The following is a 17,761-nucleotide window of genomic DNA, read 5'->3' on the forward strand; positions in this document are numbered from 1 at the left end:
GAGTCTGCACCGGCTCTTGGAAAGAGCACCCTACCCAAGGTCAACACCTCTACCCTATCCCCATAACCCAGTAACCCCACCCAACACTAAGGGCAATTTTGGACACTAAGGGCAATTTATCATGGCCAATCCACCTAACCTGCACATCTTTGTGACTGTGGGAGGAAACTGGAGCACCCGGAGGAAACCCACGCACACACAGGGAGGATGTGCAGACTCCGCACAGACAGTGACCCAAGCTGGAATCGAACCTGGGACCCTGGAGCTGTGAAGTGATTGTGCTATCCACAATGCTACCGTGCTACAGACGACCGTCTGCCTCGAAGGCAGTGTAGGGACGGTCCGATTTACGGATGGGGAGCTGGTGGTAGGCGGATTTTAGGTCAATAGTAGAGAAGACCCGGTACTGTGCAATCTGATTGACCATATCAGAAATGCAAGGGAGGGGGTACGCGTCGAGCTACGTGTACCGGTTGATGGTCTACTGCAAGTACGCATATCTCCAGTGGTTATCACCACAGCTCCTCCAAGCTTTGCAAACTGCCCTTCCAGAAACATCCTTCATCTTCCTGATCCCCTTCTCCTCCCTTCCCGCATCCACCCTCACCGGCTGAAATCCGTCATTTCCCCTGATTGGAATCCCCATCGACCCCGCTCCCAACCTAAAATGCTGCTGAAACTGCCTCCAAATCTTCAGTATGGCCACCATGACCGGACTCACTGTATACTTCCCTTGGGCCATCAGGAGCGGTGCCATTGCCAGCGCCCGCAACCCCGACACCCTACCATGAGTCCACTTTCATCCTTAGCCACAAAGCCCCCCCCTCCCTATTCCATCCCTGAACCTTCTCTGCATTCGCCGCCCAGTAATAAGACATTAAATTCGTGAGACCTAGCGACCGATGCACCCTGTGCAGCTCATAGAGGGAGGACTCTTACCCCTCCCCCATCAATTCAGCAAATATCTTCGCAAAAACACTTTATTCAAGCAACTTAATTTATGATTAAACAAAAGGGTTAAGGACTTGGGGAGGGCTTTGGGCCCTCCACCCCCTCGGGCAGACCAATGATCCTCAAATGTTGTCTCATTCTCCCGGCCCCTCCTCCTTGGCTCTGAGCCCTTTATTGACCTCTGCCACCCTCTCCCATCAAGGTGAACTGATCAACTTCTGGTGTGCGCCATGGAGGACTCCCAGTGTGGGCCACGGAGTGAGTGGTCACATGCAGGGCAGCTCCTGCTCAAAGTCACAGAAAAGAACTCTTTTTAACCAATACAGGGTGGAATTTTGATGAAAAGACGTAGGTGAAGGTTGGAGTACTTTCCCCCGGGAGTGGTATGTGGTTACCAGACCCGGCAGAAAACAGTGAGAGATTTGGCTGGAAAGTTGGAACAAGCTTGTTCTGCAGCAACAGCAAAAGCCACTTTAAACAGGGAGGGCTGATGCAAGCTGGAAGGCTTCAACTTGACTTGATGGCCTTTATTGAAGCTGAATTACAGCAGCAAAGGGAACAAATTCGGGAAGATCGCGCAATGGCCATTGAAGACGTGGTGGCATCCCTGAAGAGTTCTCTGGAACGGGTGGAGAAGTATTTGGAGGTGCAGGGGTCAGAGATTCGGGAGATTGAAGGAGTGATCTCGGACCACAGCTATAGTGTGGTGACTGGAGGCGGTGGGGCTCCTAAGAGACCTTTGTAAAATGCTGAGGGCAAAGGTGGAGGAGCAGGAGAATGCCTCGAGAAGGCAGAACCTGCGAATAGTGGGCCTGCCTGAAGGAGTGGAAGGTGTGAGTGCCACGAGGTATGTCTCGAAGATGCTGGCGGGGCTGGTGGCAGAAGGGGAGCTAGGTAAGGCGCCTGAAGTGGACTGAGCGTATAGGTCTCTCAGGCAAAAGCCTAGAACTGGGAAGCCGCCGCGGGCGGTGATCGTGAGGCTCCACAAATTTGAAGAGAAAGAAAAGATTCTGCGGTGGGCCAGGGAGAAGCGTACCTGCGACTGGAAGGGGAATAGCGTCCGAATTTATCAGGACATTGGAGCCGGGTTGGCAAAGCGACGGGCAAGGGGAGGGGGGACATGTTGCGACGTGGCAGGGGTTGAGAGATGACATGGGCAGAGAAAAGGACCATTTGGGATGGGCTCGGCACAGAGTGGAATTAAAGGGGCGGGAGTTACCGTGTTTGAGGAGCTGTTCGTCACGGGGGAGAGGGGGTGACAAAGGGGGAAAATCTGTACAGACTGTATGGTTGATTGTTGGGAAGTTTGTTTCCCGGGGTGTTTATTCGCTGTAACCTGTTTTGATACATGTTTGTAATAAAATACATTTTTGTTTTTAAAAAGGTGAACTGGTCGCTATGTTGCAACAGTGCATCCTCCATCCCCTTCATCTTCTCTCCTTGCTCCCACGGCCGCATCTTCGTCAATACAACCTTTATCGGGGCAATCGCCTCCTCCACCTACTCCTTAAGCGAAACCGTCATCTCTCTCCGAAGCATCTCCAAATGTTTAGCGATCAGCCTTTCAAACTCCACTGACACCACCTCAGTCAGAGTTTCAACTCTGATGGGAGCCGTCGCACCCGGCAAACTAGCCCCCGCCATCTTTCCTCCTGCACGGCTCACAGCAACACTCGCCGACAGACTTTCGCTCGCCCCTTCTTTCCAAGACCGTTTTTCTGGGACTTTGTCATTCCCCCCAACTCCTTATGGCTTCCCACACCAGCTGATCTGAAAAGTATCCTTGAGACAGGGCATAAACACCCAAAAAACAAAGACTCAGCAGGAGCCACCTGATGTGCGATCTCCACTTACATGAGCCCCGTGTGACTGGTTCACTGTTCAATTCGATCACGGTGCATCCTGTAACTATCCCCCACTTTCTGCCCTAGTTCCCACAATAGCTTTGCTGAACAAAAATGCAACATTCTCAGGATTTGGCTGGTCTCGGTTGACCCTCACTGACCCTGACAGATTTTTCTTTTTTTTAAAAATATATAAATTTAGAGTACCCAATTCATTTTTCCAACTAGGGGGCAATTTAGCGTAGCCTACACATCTTTGAGTTGTGGGGGTGAAACCCACGCCAAACACGGGGAGAATGTGCAAACTCCACACGGACAATGACCCAGAGCGGGGATCAAACCTGGGAGCTCGGCGCCGTGAGGCAGCAGGGCTAACCCACTGCGCCACCGTGCTGCCCCTGACAGATTTTTCTAATCAGGGAAGAGAGTTCCGGTTTCCCACTGCACTGCAAACCCACCTTGACAAGAGTCGCTGCCTCAGGAAGTTGGGTCGCTGGGTGACGCTGGTAAACCTTCACCAGGGGTCTGTCTAGACGTTCACGTGTGGTGAGGTGCTTGCTGCTCTCTGGGCCCTAGAGAACAATGGGAGGAAAAACCTAGCATTAATTCCAAGCGACCTGAAGGAATTGAGGAGACATGAAGTCAGCTGGGTTCCTGTTGCTGATGTTTAATCCTAACCCATGACTACAGAAGGGACACCACTTTGTTGTGAGTGTATGGGAACAGCACCACCTCTAAAGTCACACACCATCCTGATTTGGAATCATATCGCCATTCCTTGTTCCAGGGTCAAAGTCCTGGAACTTCCTTCCTAACCGGACTGTGAGTGTACCTTGTGTTAGGAAATTAAGATTATTTACTAAATTTATATTTGTACTATATGCGTTAAGAATAAGGTAGGCGTTTAAGCCTAATTCGTGTTTCTGTATTTGTGTGTTAAGAAAGGGTTAAAAATTCAGTTTAGCCTCATGTTAAACTAAGGTGCTAAGGTAAACTAAGAGTCTCTGGTTTAGTTTCACTTTAAACTTTGCCTGCATTATAATGGAGGTTTTATGACGTAAATGCAATTGCAGAGTTCAAAAATATCAAGCTGTTGCTGAGCAACCAGAGACTCATTGAAAAGCAGAAACACTCCAATTTTCAGTTTGCAACCAAGTACCCCAGAGGCAAGAAGCATTGCCCAGAAATTAGCAAGACAATACAAAGGGGCAGAAAGCAAGTCCCAGAAACTAAGACCATAAGAAATAGGAACAGGACTAAGCCATTTGGCACATCGAACCTGTACCGTCATTCATGGCTGATCCGACATTCCTCATGTCCACGTTTCTGCCCTTTCCCCAGAACACTTGTTTCCCTTACTGATCAACATGTATCTCAGCCTTAAATATACACAAGGAATCAACCCCACAGCTCTCTGTGACAAGGAGTTCCAAAGGCTTACAGCCCTCTGAGAGAAGACATTCCTCTTCATCTCAGTCTTAAATTGGCACCCCTTTATTCTGAGACTATGTCCTCTGGTCCTAGCCTCTCCGCTGAGGGGAAACATTTTGTCACTATTTATCCTGTCAAACCTCTTAAGAATCCTGTATATTTCAATGAGATCACCTCTAAATTCCAATGAGTAGAGACTCAGCCTGTTTAACCTTTGCTCATAAGAGAATCCCTCCATGCCCGGGATCATCCCAGAACCTTCTCTGAACCACCTCCAATGAAATAATATCTTTCCTTAAATAAGGGAACAAAAACTGCTCACAGTGCTCCAGATGTTGTCTCACCAGTACCTTGTACAGCTGCAGCAAGACTTCCCGACTCTTATACTCCAACCCCCTTGAAATCAGGGCCAACATTCCATTAGCCTTCCTGATTCCCGGCTGCACCCGTGTGCTCGCTTTCTGTGTTTCGTGCACAAGTACCTCCCTGCCCACTCCCCCCCCCCCCCCCCCGAGTCCCTTTGTGTTGCAGATTTCTGCAGTCTTTCTCCATTTAAATAATACTCTGTTCTTTTGTTCTCCCTTCCAAAATGAACAACTTCACATTTTCCCACATATTTCTACATTTGCCGGCTTTTTGCCCATTTACTTAACCTCTCAATATCTGTCTGTATCCCTCTCGCAACTTTCATTTCTAGCTATTATTGTGTCGTCTGCAAATTTGGCAACAGTGCATTCGCTTCCTTCGTCCAAGTCACCAATATATAGCGGAAACAGATGCATACCCAGCACTGATCCCTTTGGAACTCCACTGGTTACCGGTTGCAGAAAGTTCCAGAAATGAGGGAATGGGACAGAGGAAGATGGATTCTAGGAGGGCTGTTAAAGGTATCATGTTCTCTTCAGTGAGGTTAAAACAAAAGAGCAGAGCAAGGGCTCTGAATTAAAGAGAAAGCTGCACGAAGCAGATTTAAAGTCAGCTAGCGCGAAGCCGAGGTGATCCTAAGGTGGGTGACACGATAACACAGCCTGTGGTCTGTTGATGTGGCTGGGTCCCTGAGAGATTGCGTGGAACCTTGAATGCACAAGGTGTTCCCGTTGCAGAGGAATACTGGAGGGAGAGGTTAAAATCCTGGATGTGGATCCTTGGTGAAGGCATAAGAGTGAACGCCTTGTGTGGGAGAAGATTACAAAGTGTGTTCTTTGAGAGTGGGGTCGTGTGAAACTCAGAGTTCCAGTGAGACCAGTTGGTTCACAGCGTGACAAAAGTCTGGGGGGATTTTAAAAAAAAATTTAGAATGCCCAATTCATTTTTTCCAATTAAGGGGCAATTTAGTGTGGCCAATCTACCTACCCTGCACATCTTTTGGGTTGTGGGGGCGAAACCCATGCAAACACGGGGAGAATGTGCAAACTCCACACGGACAGTGACCCAGAGCTGGGATCGAACCTGGTGCCATGAGGCAGCAGTGCTATCCACTGCACCACCATGCTGCCCCAAGTCTGGGGGAATTTGATGATAAATCCACAGAAGTTGTTTTGCGTGTCTTCTGAGCAAAGGTTAAATAGGTTGGGACTCTACTCAATGGTCTCATAGTGTGGTGTGCCTCATCGCATTTTGCCTATGGGTTTACAGGGACTGTAAACTTACTGAGTTTTGATAACTTGTGTTATCCTTACAAATCTGCGTATATCTGTAAAGGTATAGCTGGGATAAAGGAGTAGTGTGCTATAGTTCATCTTTTTTTGTGGAATAAATGTTTTATTCTTTTATTAAAAGTTAATTGGCAGCCCTGTGACTCTGTTCGCCCATGTCTCTAGATGAAAAATAAGAGTTAGGATCTATCCAGCCAGGTTCCCCTTTGGGATCTGAATTGCCCATAGAATCCCAAAGTCCAGAAGGAGGCCATTCAGCCCATCAAGCCTGCAGCTACCTTCAGAAAGGCACCCTACCCAGGCCCACTCACCCCACCCTATCCCTGTGACCCCACCTAACCCGCACATTCCTGGACACGAAGGGGCAATTTATCATGGCCAATCCATCTAATCTGCACATCTTTGGACTGTGGGAGGAAACTGGAGGAAACCCACGCAGACACGGGGAGAACATCCAGACTCCACACAGACAGTCGGATTGCCGGGACTCAAGAAGGGGCTCGCCACCACCTTCCCAAGGACAATGAGGGATGGACAACAAATGCTGGGCAAGCCAGCGATGCTTGTGACCCACAAACACATTTTAAACAATCGTTAAAATCCAGTACATCCTACTGGAAAGGATTTTCTTTTTTTTTTTTTTAAATAATTTTTATTGAAAGAGTTTTTCCATACAGACATTTACCCCTACTAATTTTAAATTATTTACAACACAATCCCTCTAGGCAAATGTCCCTCCCTCGCCCGCCCTCTCGCGCGCACCAGTCCTCCCCCCCCCCCAGGCAACCTTAACAAACAAGGCAGCCTACAGTTTCAGACATGAGCAGCGAGCAGACTTGCCCGCGTTACAGTCGTGCATGTCCCCCCACGACCCTTGCTGCCCCCCCCCTCCCCTCCCCCCCCTCCCCCCCCTCCCCTCCCCCCCCCCTCCCCTCCCCCCCCTCCCCTCCCCCCCCCCTCCCCTCCCCCCCTCCCCCCTCCCCTCCCCCCCTCCCCCCCCCCTCCTCCTCCCCCCCCCCCGGGTTGCTGCTGCCACGACCCCGAACGTCTATCTCTGATCTAAAAAGTCAAGGAAAGGTTGCCACCGCCTGGCGAATCCCTGTACCGACCCTCTCAGGGCAAATTTGATCTTGGAAAGGATTTTCATTGTGAAGATCAGAGAGAGGTAGGGACAAGATAACACTCACTCAAAGAGGCCATTTTTGATCAGGTGTTCAAGGACAGTAACAGCAACTCCTTAAGGCCAAAGACGGAATTAATGAGTAGAAGTCTGGTTGCTTAGTCTCTGATCAATAGCTGACGTCTTCGATTAAATTGGGTCACAAACCCTGGGTGTGGGAGTTGCGGAGGGACGAATTTACATTGAAAAGTATGCCTCTATATTAAGAGGACAGCAATTTGATCAGGGGGCACACATCATCTGGGAGGGCGGGGGAGGGATGTGGTCACTGACCTGCGACACCCAGGCCCAAGATTCCTTGAGCGGATGTCCTGGCCATGGTGACTTTCCGGGGTCAGATTTTACCCACCCCCTGAACTCACCAACCTCTGCAGGATTCCCAAGGGCTGGCACCGTCTCCTACCTACCAGAATCACACCGCTTGCCAATTCCATCTCATCGTACCAGCGCTGTGTTCGATTAATGGCGGCTCTCGTCTCCCCAGCGCTCACCTCCATGTGTTGCTGAAAGGGAGAATGATGCAACAATGAACAAGATTTCTGATGTTGTGCTGTGTTCTGTGAAAATGCCTTGAATAAAATTTTTTCTGAAAAAAATGAACAAGATATAGCCAGTGCGTGCCATCCGAGAAATAATTGTCATCTTAGTTTTGCTCTCAGCTCGTGTTTACTAGAAGACGTGGCGCTGGTTCTGATAGGTTAAGGATACGCTGTTTTAGACTGGTAGGTGCATAGACTACATCACAGGGTGTCAACCTCTCTGCCACATCACCCACCATCAGAGACCAATTGACGTTCTTCTCTCTCACCTGAGTAAGAAGGCTGTGGACACAAGTCCCCATTCCTGTACCCTCTGAGTACATAATAGGGGTCTAGCACTGCCAGTGCCGTACAGAAGGAGTCCTATATTGTTGGCCATACCCTCTTGTGAGTGAAACATCAGGCTTCAGTTCAATCTGCCCTCTGAGGTGAACCTCAAAGATCCTATGGCGCTATTTCAATGGGCTGCAAGGAAGATCTTGTTTACCCCTCAACCATCACAAATCCACTCTCCTGCCTCCCAGGAGAACACCTCAGAGGAGAGCTCCGAGGCTGCCACTGTAATAGTCGCGGCACAGCTGTCTCTCCACCAGAGCCGATATACACACACCTCGGTGGGACATGTTAGTGGACGGGCTTCGGTGGCACAATCTGGTCAGCATCATACTGATGATAACGTACATCAGGTGAGGTAGGAACCCCCAGACGAGACAACAGTCAGAGGTCTGCTGGATCCCAGGACCCAGCTGGGTCCCAGCCTGATGCTCAGCCTCTGGAACAGAGTTACCCGGAGCTGATGGAGACGATAGGGGGCAGCCGGGACGTTCAGAGAGAGATGTCAGTCACACTCCAGCAGGTCCATAGACGATTGGAGGAGTCCCAGAGGCTATGGGGGCAGGAGATGTCGCCGGCAATGTGTGGTACCGAGGCCAACACTGCTAGGGTGGCGACCGCAGTGGAGAGCCTGGTGCACGGCGTTGGCACCATTAATGAAGGTGTCCAAGGTGTCGTACAGTTGGTGACGCCCATGGCTGAGGGTCCCGGCAGTATGTTAACCTCGCTGGGGGATGTCACCAAGTCCCAGACTGACCTTGATGAGGTTCTGCGGGACATGTTTCGTTCTCAGATGGGAATGGCTGAGGCGCTGAGGAGCTTTCCCCAGTCACAGGTGGACATTGCTGCGACGCTGCAGAACATGTCCCAGTCACTGAGGAGCATATTCGAGGGCATCAACACGATGGTGCGGATCATGGGGAACCGCTAGGGCTGGCAGAGCCGGATGATGCAGGGGCAGCTGAGGCTCGAACCACCCCAAGGTGGACCCCAGGGCCCTAAGGGCACCGAGCAGAAGGAGGGGACACCGAGTGCCAACCCAGACCTGTCCCTTGGAGTGGCGACAGTGGCCAGCAATTCCCCCGAGTTCCACCGCCCTGATGAGGCCACTCGCACAGTCAGCACACGGGACAGCGCAGCACGGCTGTGCATGTACCAATGACAAGTGAGCTGGGGCCCTCCGGCCCCAGAGCCCCCAGGGGACACCTGCCAGGGGTATTGAAGGCCACAGGATAAGGTAAGCAGCTGGCTGCCTCCACCTCAGATATGCTGCCTGGGGAGACATCTAGACGTAGTGATAGAGCTAGGAGGGCCAAGCACATTGAGGATCACTGAGGGCATCGGGGGAACGGGGAGGGGTAGGTAGGGAGGGTAGGAGTTAGGGGGGTGGGGCGGCACCATTGGGACTTATAGTACACATTAAACCCTCTTGTGCAGGGCGCAGTTGTTCACGTTGCTGCCTCGCGGCGACGAGGTCCCAGGTTGGTTGCCTGGGTTTCGCCCCCCAACCCAAAGATGTGCAGGGTAAATGGGTTGGCCACGCTAAATTGCCCTTAATTGAAAAAAGAAATTGGGGGTGGGGGTGGCATGTGGCATAGTGGTTAGCACTGGAACTGCGGCACTGAGGACCTGGGTTCGAATCCCGGCTCTGGGTCACTGTCCATGTAGAGTTTTCACATTCTCCCCATGTCTGCATAGGTTTCACCCCCACAACACAAAGATTTGCAGGTTAAATGGATTGGCCACACTATATTGCCCCTTAATTGGAAAAAAAATAATTGGGCGCTCGAAATTTTAAAAAGAAATTTTGTTTTAATGAATTGGGCACTCTAAATTTATTTTTTTAAAAACACCTTTGTGTACAACCAGTATGATACATCTGTCACTTCCTTCCGCAATGTGGGCCGACCTCCAAACCCTTGACCCATCTCTCCAGGCATTTTCCCCTCCCTGTGACATCTGGTGATGCACATGTCCCCTGAGCTGTGCCCATCCCCTGGGTGATCGGATGTTGGCTGTTGCGTGTGTGGTGTTGCCTCCCACAATGGTCAGGTACAGTGTCGGCAGACATGTAGGTGTGAGTGGGATGCTAGGCAATGACTCCCACATGCTACATGGCCCGTTCACTCATGGGAATCCATTTGGGTTGAGTGAAGTGCCCACTTAACCACGATTGCCAATTCCCTATTAGCTATAGCCTTCAGCCGCACAGCCAGAGGCCTCGGCAGTCCGTGGGCGTTATGGGTGATCATTGGAGCAGAGGGGCAAGGACAAGGGGTTGCCCCCAGAACAGGTAAACATGATCCAGGGGTTGGCATAGTGGTTGCCCCCCCCCCCCCAACCCTCCTATGGCAGCCCACCACTGCGGAGGGTCCCCCACCCCTAGCCAAGGGTTCCCCCACACCCTGATGAGCACTGGGGTGGCAATCCCAGCACCCCGGGCTCTTTGCCTGTGAGCAACAATGGCTCCTTGGCTCCCCACAGAAGCCCTTCCACCAGGTTCACATTTTTCAAAAGAACTAATTGGCGCCACTGTGAGCACTTGCTTGGGGGGGCCGATGAATGATGGGAGGCCGTTGGATATGGGGTGGCTCCCGTTAATTGTACGGAAATTGGGCTTAAGTGGTGATAATTTATCACCAAGCTCTGGCGAGATTCCGATTTTGCCTACGGGGCAGGGCCAGTTGCATTGCAAACTGTTTGATGTCTGGCGCGGCTCCCGTTTTTGGCCTCTCCAGCTATTCACCAGCCTCACTTCGCTCGAGCGAGAGCGTAACGAGGCCGACGAATCGCACCCAAAATATCATCAATGAGCATTCTCTTATCTATCCCACCAAATTAATTTCACTGGAGATTCAATTTGATTGATTGGGTGAGACATTCCAATTCACAGCTCTCCCTGTACTCAGTTCTTATCTGCCAGCTAGGTCATTGTCTCATTGCCGTTTATGGGAGCTTGCTGTGCACATATTGGCAACTGCGTTTCCCCATCATAACCAACGACCCCTCAAACTTCTTTCTTGCAGTAGGCGGATGATTTATTTAAGCATGCGCAGCCCCCCCACCCCTCAACTATCCTCCACCCCCACTCTTATGGTCACCACCAAAATAACACCCCCTCTCCCCCACCACCCACCCCCACTGCCTGTGGTAGTATGACTAGAGGTACTACGGTACCTAGCAAAGCCGAGACACCATTGGTGGAGAAGGCTCGCTGCTCATTGGCCCAATGGTATGTAACACTAGTCATCCATTGGTTAGAATTGTAAGGTAGCTCCGCCCAGTAAGGCGGGGTATAAGAGCCCTTGTAACCTCCATAGCTTCCTTTCTGTACCTGAGCTGCTGGGGGAAACATCTTGTCTATTAAAGCCTTCAGTTCGGACTACAACCTCGTTTCTGTGGTCATTGATAGTGCATCAGTGCCCTTATTTTCTTTTTTTTTAAAATAAATTTAGAGTACCCAATTCATTTTTCCAATTAAGGGGCAATTTAGCGTGGCCAATCCACCTACCCTGCACAGTTTTGGGTTGTGGGGGCGAAACCCACGCAGACACGGGGAGCATGTGCAAACTCCACACAGACAGTGACCCAGAGCCGGGATCGAACCTGGGACCTCGGCGCTGTGAGGCAGCAGGGCTAACCCACTGTGCCACTGTGCTGGCCCTTATTTTCCTTTGTAAGAAGCACGGTTTGTAGAGAACATTGACTAGAGCACTGACTATACCCATCAAAAAGTACTTCACTGAAACTCTCGGGACATACTGATGCCACAGCAGGTGCTGTATAAATAAACAGGAATGAAAAGGAAGGGAGGACGAAAAGCACACACAAGTTACAAGAAAAAAAATAGATATGCTCTGGTAAACTGATTCATACCGTCATGGCCACGTTCTCCGCCATTTTCTGAGTGAGCCCGTCGTTTACCGATTTCTGTGCACCTTTAATGACGACAATCGATTCTTCGATGAACTTGTCGCTCTTCTCCCGCAGAAGCCTGGACTCCGTGACGATGCTTTTCGCTTTATTCATCGCATTGTCGCAGGCTAAAACAAGATAAAATTTGATCATTACTCCGGCGTCTTGGGGAGCGCCAACAGTGTCCAGACTCACAGGCAATGAGAGTTGGGCTGTTCACTGACCTTCATCCTCAACGCAAATTCAAGTGACAGAATTTGCAGAGATGTCCTTTTAATCACTTACTATTGAGCACGCCACCACAACCAAATCAGCGGCCATAGGAATAATATCAATCTACTCACAAAGATCCCATTGGGGCCAGATTATCTGGTTCCTTCCCACTGCTCTGGACAGTACAGTACTCCCGTCAATGCCTCATTGCAGCATCGGCCTAGACTTTGTGCTCAAGTCTCTGGAGTGAGGTTTGAACCGACAGCTGACTCCAGTAAATGGGCCAATGTATGGGCAGTGGGTACACAGGAGGTGATGAGTTATTGCACCCAGTGCTTAGCCCTCGATTTTACGACTTTTGTGAGGGCCACAAAAAATCCAGCACAAGTTTTCAGGATACAAAGAAATAACATTTATTTACAATAACATATATATATACAACAGCAGCAACTTCCCTTGCTGCTCACTCCTCTCTCTCTGCTGGTTCCAAACTGGCCAGCTCTATTTATGCAGGGAGTCTGCTAATGATTTCTCCGCCCCCCTCATTGGGGAAGTTAATACTCCCACAGGATTGTGGGATTGTTATTAGTCCCTAGCCAATGGTAAGCAGGCAGGTTATAACAACGACGTTCTAGTTTCAACGGACAACGCTTACGTTTATAAATTGGCACCGTGTTTTGATTTCCCTACATCGTTTTTGACTTTACAATGCTGTCTCCAACACCACGCCAGGAAACATGTTCATACGAGTGCATCGATGTTGTGTGTCGCCCATTTCCCTGACTCAGTGCACAGTACAGTACTATATTTCTAGATGTCTTTTTACTTTGTGCTTTTTTAATGTCAATATGATTGCTTTTTACAACATCGATACATTAATGTTGCTATATAATAATAATCTTTCTTGTCACAAGTAGGCTTACATTAACACTGCAATGAAGTTACTGTGAAAATGCTCTAGTTGCCAATTCCGGCGCCTGTTTGGGTACACAGAGGGAGAATTCAGACTGTCCAATTTACTAACAGCACATCTTTCGGGATTTGTGGGGAGGAAACCGGAGCACCCGGAGGAAACCCACGCAGATGCAGGGGGAACGTGCAGACTCCGCACAGACAGCAGCCCAAGCCAGGAATTGAAGCTGGAACCCTGGTGCTGCGAAGAATCAGTGAAAATGAATTTCTCCTCATTCTGGTCTGAAATTGGAGGATCCCTACTCTTTTTAAAAAAAATTTTGAGTACCCAATTATTTTTTTCCAATTAAGGGCCAATTTAGCATGGCCAATCCACCTACCCTGCAGATTTTTGGGCTGTGGGGGCGAAACCCACGCAGACACGGGGAGAATGTTCAAACTCCACACGGACAGTGACCCAGAGCCAGGATCGAACGTGGGACCTCGGTGCCGTGAGGGAGCAGGGCTAACCCACTGCGCCACCATGCTACCCTAAGGATCCCTACTCTGAAACTATGCCCCACTTGTAGATTCCCCCATGACGGGAAACATCTCGCAGCATCTACCTCGTCAAACCACCTCAAAATCTTTTAAGACCCTCGGGCGCAAACCATCAGATCCAGGGAATTTGACAAATCATATTGGATTGGATATGTTTATTGTCACATGTACCGAATGTGGTGGTATGATTAGCATAGCTGCCTGCCATTGGTGCAGAACACCGGCTTACCATTGGCCCTGGTCGGTCATGTGCCTCTCGACCGGTTGGTTGAGACCAGTCATGAGACAGATCCCCGATTGGTCGAGAGGCTGAGTTAACCCCGCCTCCAGGGCGGGGTATAAATACCCAGTACTCCCGGCGGTCGTCCTTCTACTGTAATCGACCGCAGGGCTAACATCTAGTAGATTAAAGCCATACTTTTGTTCAGCAACTCGTCTCGCGTTCAATTGATGGTACCTCACCGAAGTACCGTGAAATGTATTTTTCTGCGAGCAGCTCAAACAGATCATTTAGTACATGGAAATAAAATAAAATAAAATACATAATAGGGCAACACAAAGTACATAATTGATTCAGTACAAAATTCTGGGTTATCTTGATGAAAATAGGGGATCGGGCCTTGCTACAGGAACCAATCCCCCATTTACAACAATGTTCTTATGGGAAAATTGGTTCCAACTTCACGATGTTTCGCCAAGACACGGCTTTTAGAAGCCAAATACATTGTGTACAATGGCTGCCTGTAATTACAAAGTACCTGGCAGATGTAATGAGGATGTTTCCCCAGGTCAGGGGGTGTGACACCGGGGGACCCAGTTTCAGATGAAGAGGTCGGCCATTTTGGACTAAGATGAGGAGGGATTTCTGCACTCAAAGAGTGGTGAATATTTGGATTTCTCCACTCCCGAGGGCTGCGGTGGCTCAGTGACTGAGCATGCTCAAAGCAGAGGTCGATAGATTTATAGACACTTATAGACATTTATATGAAATTAAAGGATGAGGAATAGTGCAGGAGGGTGGTGCTGAGGGAGATGATCGGCCATAAACTCATTAAATGGCAGGGCAGGCACGAGGGGCTGAATGGCCTACTCCAGCACCGATGTTCCCACCCAGCACACTGCTGGATTTCATCTTTTGGACGAGAGGTTAAACCCAGCTTCTGCCTCAAGGCGACTGCAAGATGTCACATGGCCACCATTTTGAAGAAGGCCACAGATTCCACTGGTGTCCCTGGCTGATATTTATCCCTCAACCAACATTGCAAACACAGATGCTCTGGTCAACATCATATTGCCGTCTGTGGGGATTTGCTGTGTGTAAATTAACTGCCTACATTTTAGAGTAAGTCCTGTCCTTAATTAGCTGATACGCGTTTTGGGAGGTGAGATTGCGAAAGCTGCATTATTTTTTTAAAAGATCTTCCTCATTCAGTCCTGTGTCAATTCATGTCTTTTTGGTTTTTGGCACGTGTGCTGGATGCTGCCAGAGCCCTCAAGTATCCTTTATCCTGTTACTGAAGCCATCCATGTCCAAATGCAACAAGATCTGGACAATATCCAGGCTTATGCTGACAAGTGGCAAGTTACATTCGCACAACACAAGTGCCGTGACCATCTCCAGAAAGGGAGAATCTAACAATCGCCTCTTGACATTCAATGTCATTACCATCGCTGAATCAATATCCTGGGGGTTACCATTGGTCAGAAACTGAATTGGACTAGCCGTATTAATACTGTGGCTGCCAAGGCAGGTCAGAGGCTCAATGAGTATCCCACTTCCTGACTCCCCAAAGCCTGTCCACCATGTACAAGGCACAAGGCAGGCGTGTGATGGAATACTCTCCACTTGCCTGGATGAGCGCAGCTCCAACAACACTCAAGAAGCTCAACACCATCCAGGACAAAGCAGCCCGCTTGATTGCTCCCCCTTCCACAAACATTCACGCCCTCCACCACCGACGAACAGCGGCAGCTGTGTCTACCATCTATAAGATAACTCACCAAGGTTCCTTCGACAGCAACTTCCAAACCCATGACCACTACCAACTAGAAGGACAAGAGCAGCAGATACCTGGGAACCCCATCAAATGGAGGTTCCCCGCCGTCACTCACCACCCTGACTTGGAAATAGGGGATTCTTCCCCTACGCCTCAGAGACCTCGGGTGAGTGCTGTTCAGCACTGCTCCCCACAAATGGGGACCAGACCATACGTCCTTTCAATTATTTATTTTTTTATGCTTGTGTAATTATGAAGAGCTTTGACAATGTAAACAGGCAGAAACTGTTGCTGAAGGATCAATAAACAGAGGATTGCTGCAGATTAAAGATAGTTGGCCAGAGTCAGATGGGAACTATGGAAAATTCTTGTTTATGAAATGATTAGTTACGATCTGGAACAAACTGCCTGAAAGGAAAGTGAAAGTAGACACAACAGTAACTTTCCACAGGGAACTGGAGATGCACTTGGTAGTGAAAAACAAATTGTAGAGCTATTGGGAAATTGTAAGGCAGTGGATTAATTGGATAGCTCCATCCAAGGGTTGCAGCGCACAGACACAGTGCTGTATCATTTAACTTCTGATTTTTTTTGTGTTTAAAAAAATTTACAGTACCCAATTATTTTTAATTTCCAATTAAGGGGCAATTTAGCATGGCCAAATGCACATCGTTGGGTTGTGGGGGTAAAACCTAAACAGGCACGAGGCGAATGTGCAAACTCCGCACGGACAGTCACCCAGGGCCAGGATTCGAACCCGGGTCCTCAGCCCCGTAGGCAGCAGTGCGAACCACTGTGCCACATGCCAACTTCACTTTTGATGATTACTGCAAAAACGGCTCCATCTCCAGCCACCCAGGGCTGCACAATGGTGCAATGGTTAGCATTGCTGCCTCACAGCGCCGAGGACCCGGGTTCAATCCCGGCCCTGGGTCAATGTCCGTGGAGTTTGCATATTATCCCCGTGTCTGCATGGGTCTCACCTCCACAACCCAAAAAAGATGTGCAGGGTAGTCTGCACTGACCCTTTGAAAGAGCACGCTACCTAGGCCAATTCCCTCGCCTTATCCATATAAGTCCACCTAACTGTCACAATATACACACAAGTATATGATGGTGCACAGACAGGCAGTGATTGACACACAGGATGACCAATGAACACACAGAACACTGCAACCAATCACCAGACAGGACACAACCACTATAAAGCTAGAGGGCACTAGTTTTCCCGCTCTCTTGGGATCCAGCCTCTGAGACAGTCAGAGCCCGTCAGCAGCAACTAGAACATACACCATGCGGTAGTAAGATAGTCTGGTCAGGTTAGCCTCAGGTCTCCAGTCAACTCAACATAGTGTCAACCCACAGTTAAAGTATGTACAATAGTTAAGAGTTCAATAAAATCGAGTTGCATTTCTTCAAGTGTTGGAAGCCTGTCTCTCTCACTGCTACAGTAAACGCAGGCCTCGCAGACCCAGCTTACCCAACACACCATGATACCAGTGAGTCATGCTCAAGTTTGATGGGCCTACCTTGAGATAGTCTGCCTTTGCCCAGCGATCAGCCATCCGGTAACATGGACAGCGTCCGCCCTCCCTCGCAGCTCCGCATCGCCGGCAACCCCGGTGCTAACTGTAAGATTTTCAAACAGAAGTTCCAGCTCTATCTTGAAGCCACCGACCTCGAAGCCGCATCGGATGCCAGGAAGATCGCTCTCTTCCTCTCTACAGCCGGGGACCACGTTATCCACATCTTTAACTCCCTCACCTTTGCTGAAGGCGAGGACAAGACAAAGTTTAAAACAGTCCTGCTGAAGTTCGACAAACACTGTGACATCAAAGTCAACGAGAGCTTTGAACACTATGTGTTCCAGCAGAGGCATCAGGGTAAGGATGAACCTTTTCAGTCCTTCTTAACCCATCTCCGTACCCTCGCTCAGTCCTGCAACTACAGCTCCACCTCCGACTCCATGATCCGCGACCAGATCGTTTTCGGGGTCCACTCCAATCCCTTTCGCCAGCAACTCCTTAAAGTTAAGCAGCTCACCCTTACCATCGCCATCGAGACCTGCGTCCTACACGAGCACGCTAATAACCGGTACTCCCATATCAAGGTGGCAGAGACGGCGCGGCAAGGCCCCCACGATGCGGAGCGGGTGCAGGCCGTAAAACAGCTCCAGGGCCTGAGTCTGGATGAGGGCAGCCATTTCGCGTGCTTTTCCCGGGCTCCTGCGCATGCGCACAACGACCAAGGG

The 17,761-nt window shown here is 49.7% G+C and overlaps 1 protein-coding gene across 1 annotated transcript in view; it reads right to left on the minus strand.

The window, feature by feature from the left end:
* The window catches only part of LOC119976374 (coiled-coil domain-containing protein 105-like), a 61,030-nt gene that overhangs the window by 5,767 nt on the left and 37,502 nt on the right, over window positions 1–17,761 (minus strand). Inside the window, exons 5-7 of the mRNA XM_038816874.1 lie at window positions 11,810–11,976; window positions 7,469–7,564; window positions 3,254–3,367 (exon numbers count right to left, since the gene is read on the minus strand). Coding sequence (XP_038672802.1) covers window positions 3,254–3,367; window positions 7,469–7,564; window positions 11,810–11,976 — 377 coding nt within the window. The remainder of the gene's footprint in view (window positions 1–3,253; window positions 3,368–7,468; window positions 7,565–11,809; window positions 11,977–17,761) is intronic.

This window comes from Scyliorhinus canicula, chromosome 13 (genome assembly GCF_902713615.1).
Source record: "Scyliorhinus canicula chromosome 13, sScyCan1.1, whole genome shotgun sequence".
NCBI classification, from domain to species: Eukaryota; Metazoa; Chordata; class Chondrichthyes; order Carcharhiniformes; family Scyliorhinidae; genus Scyliorhinus; species Scyliorhinus canicula.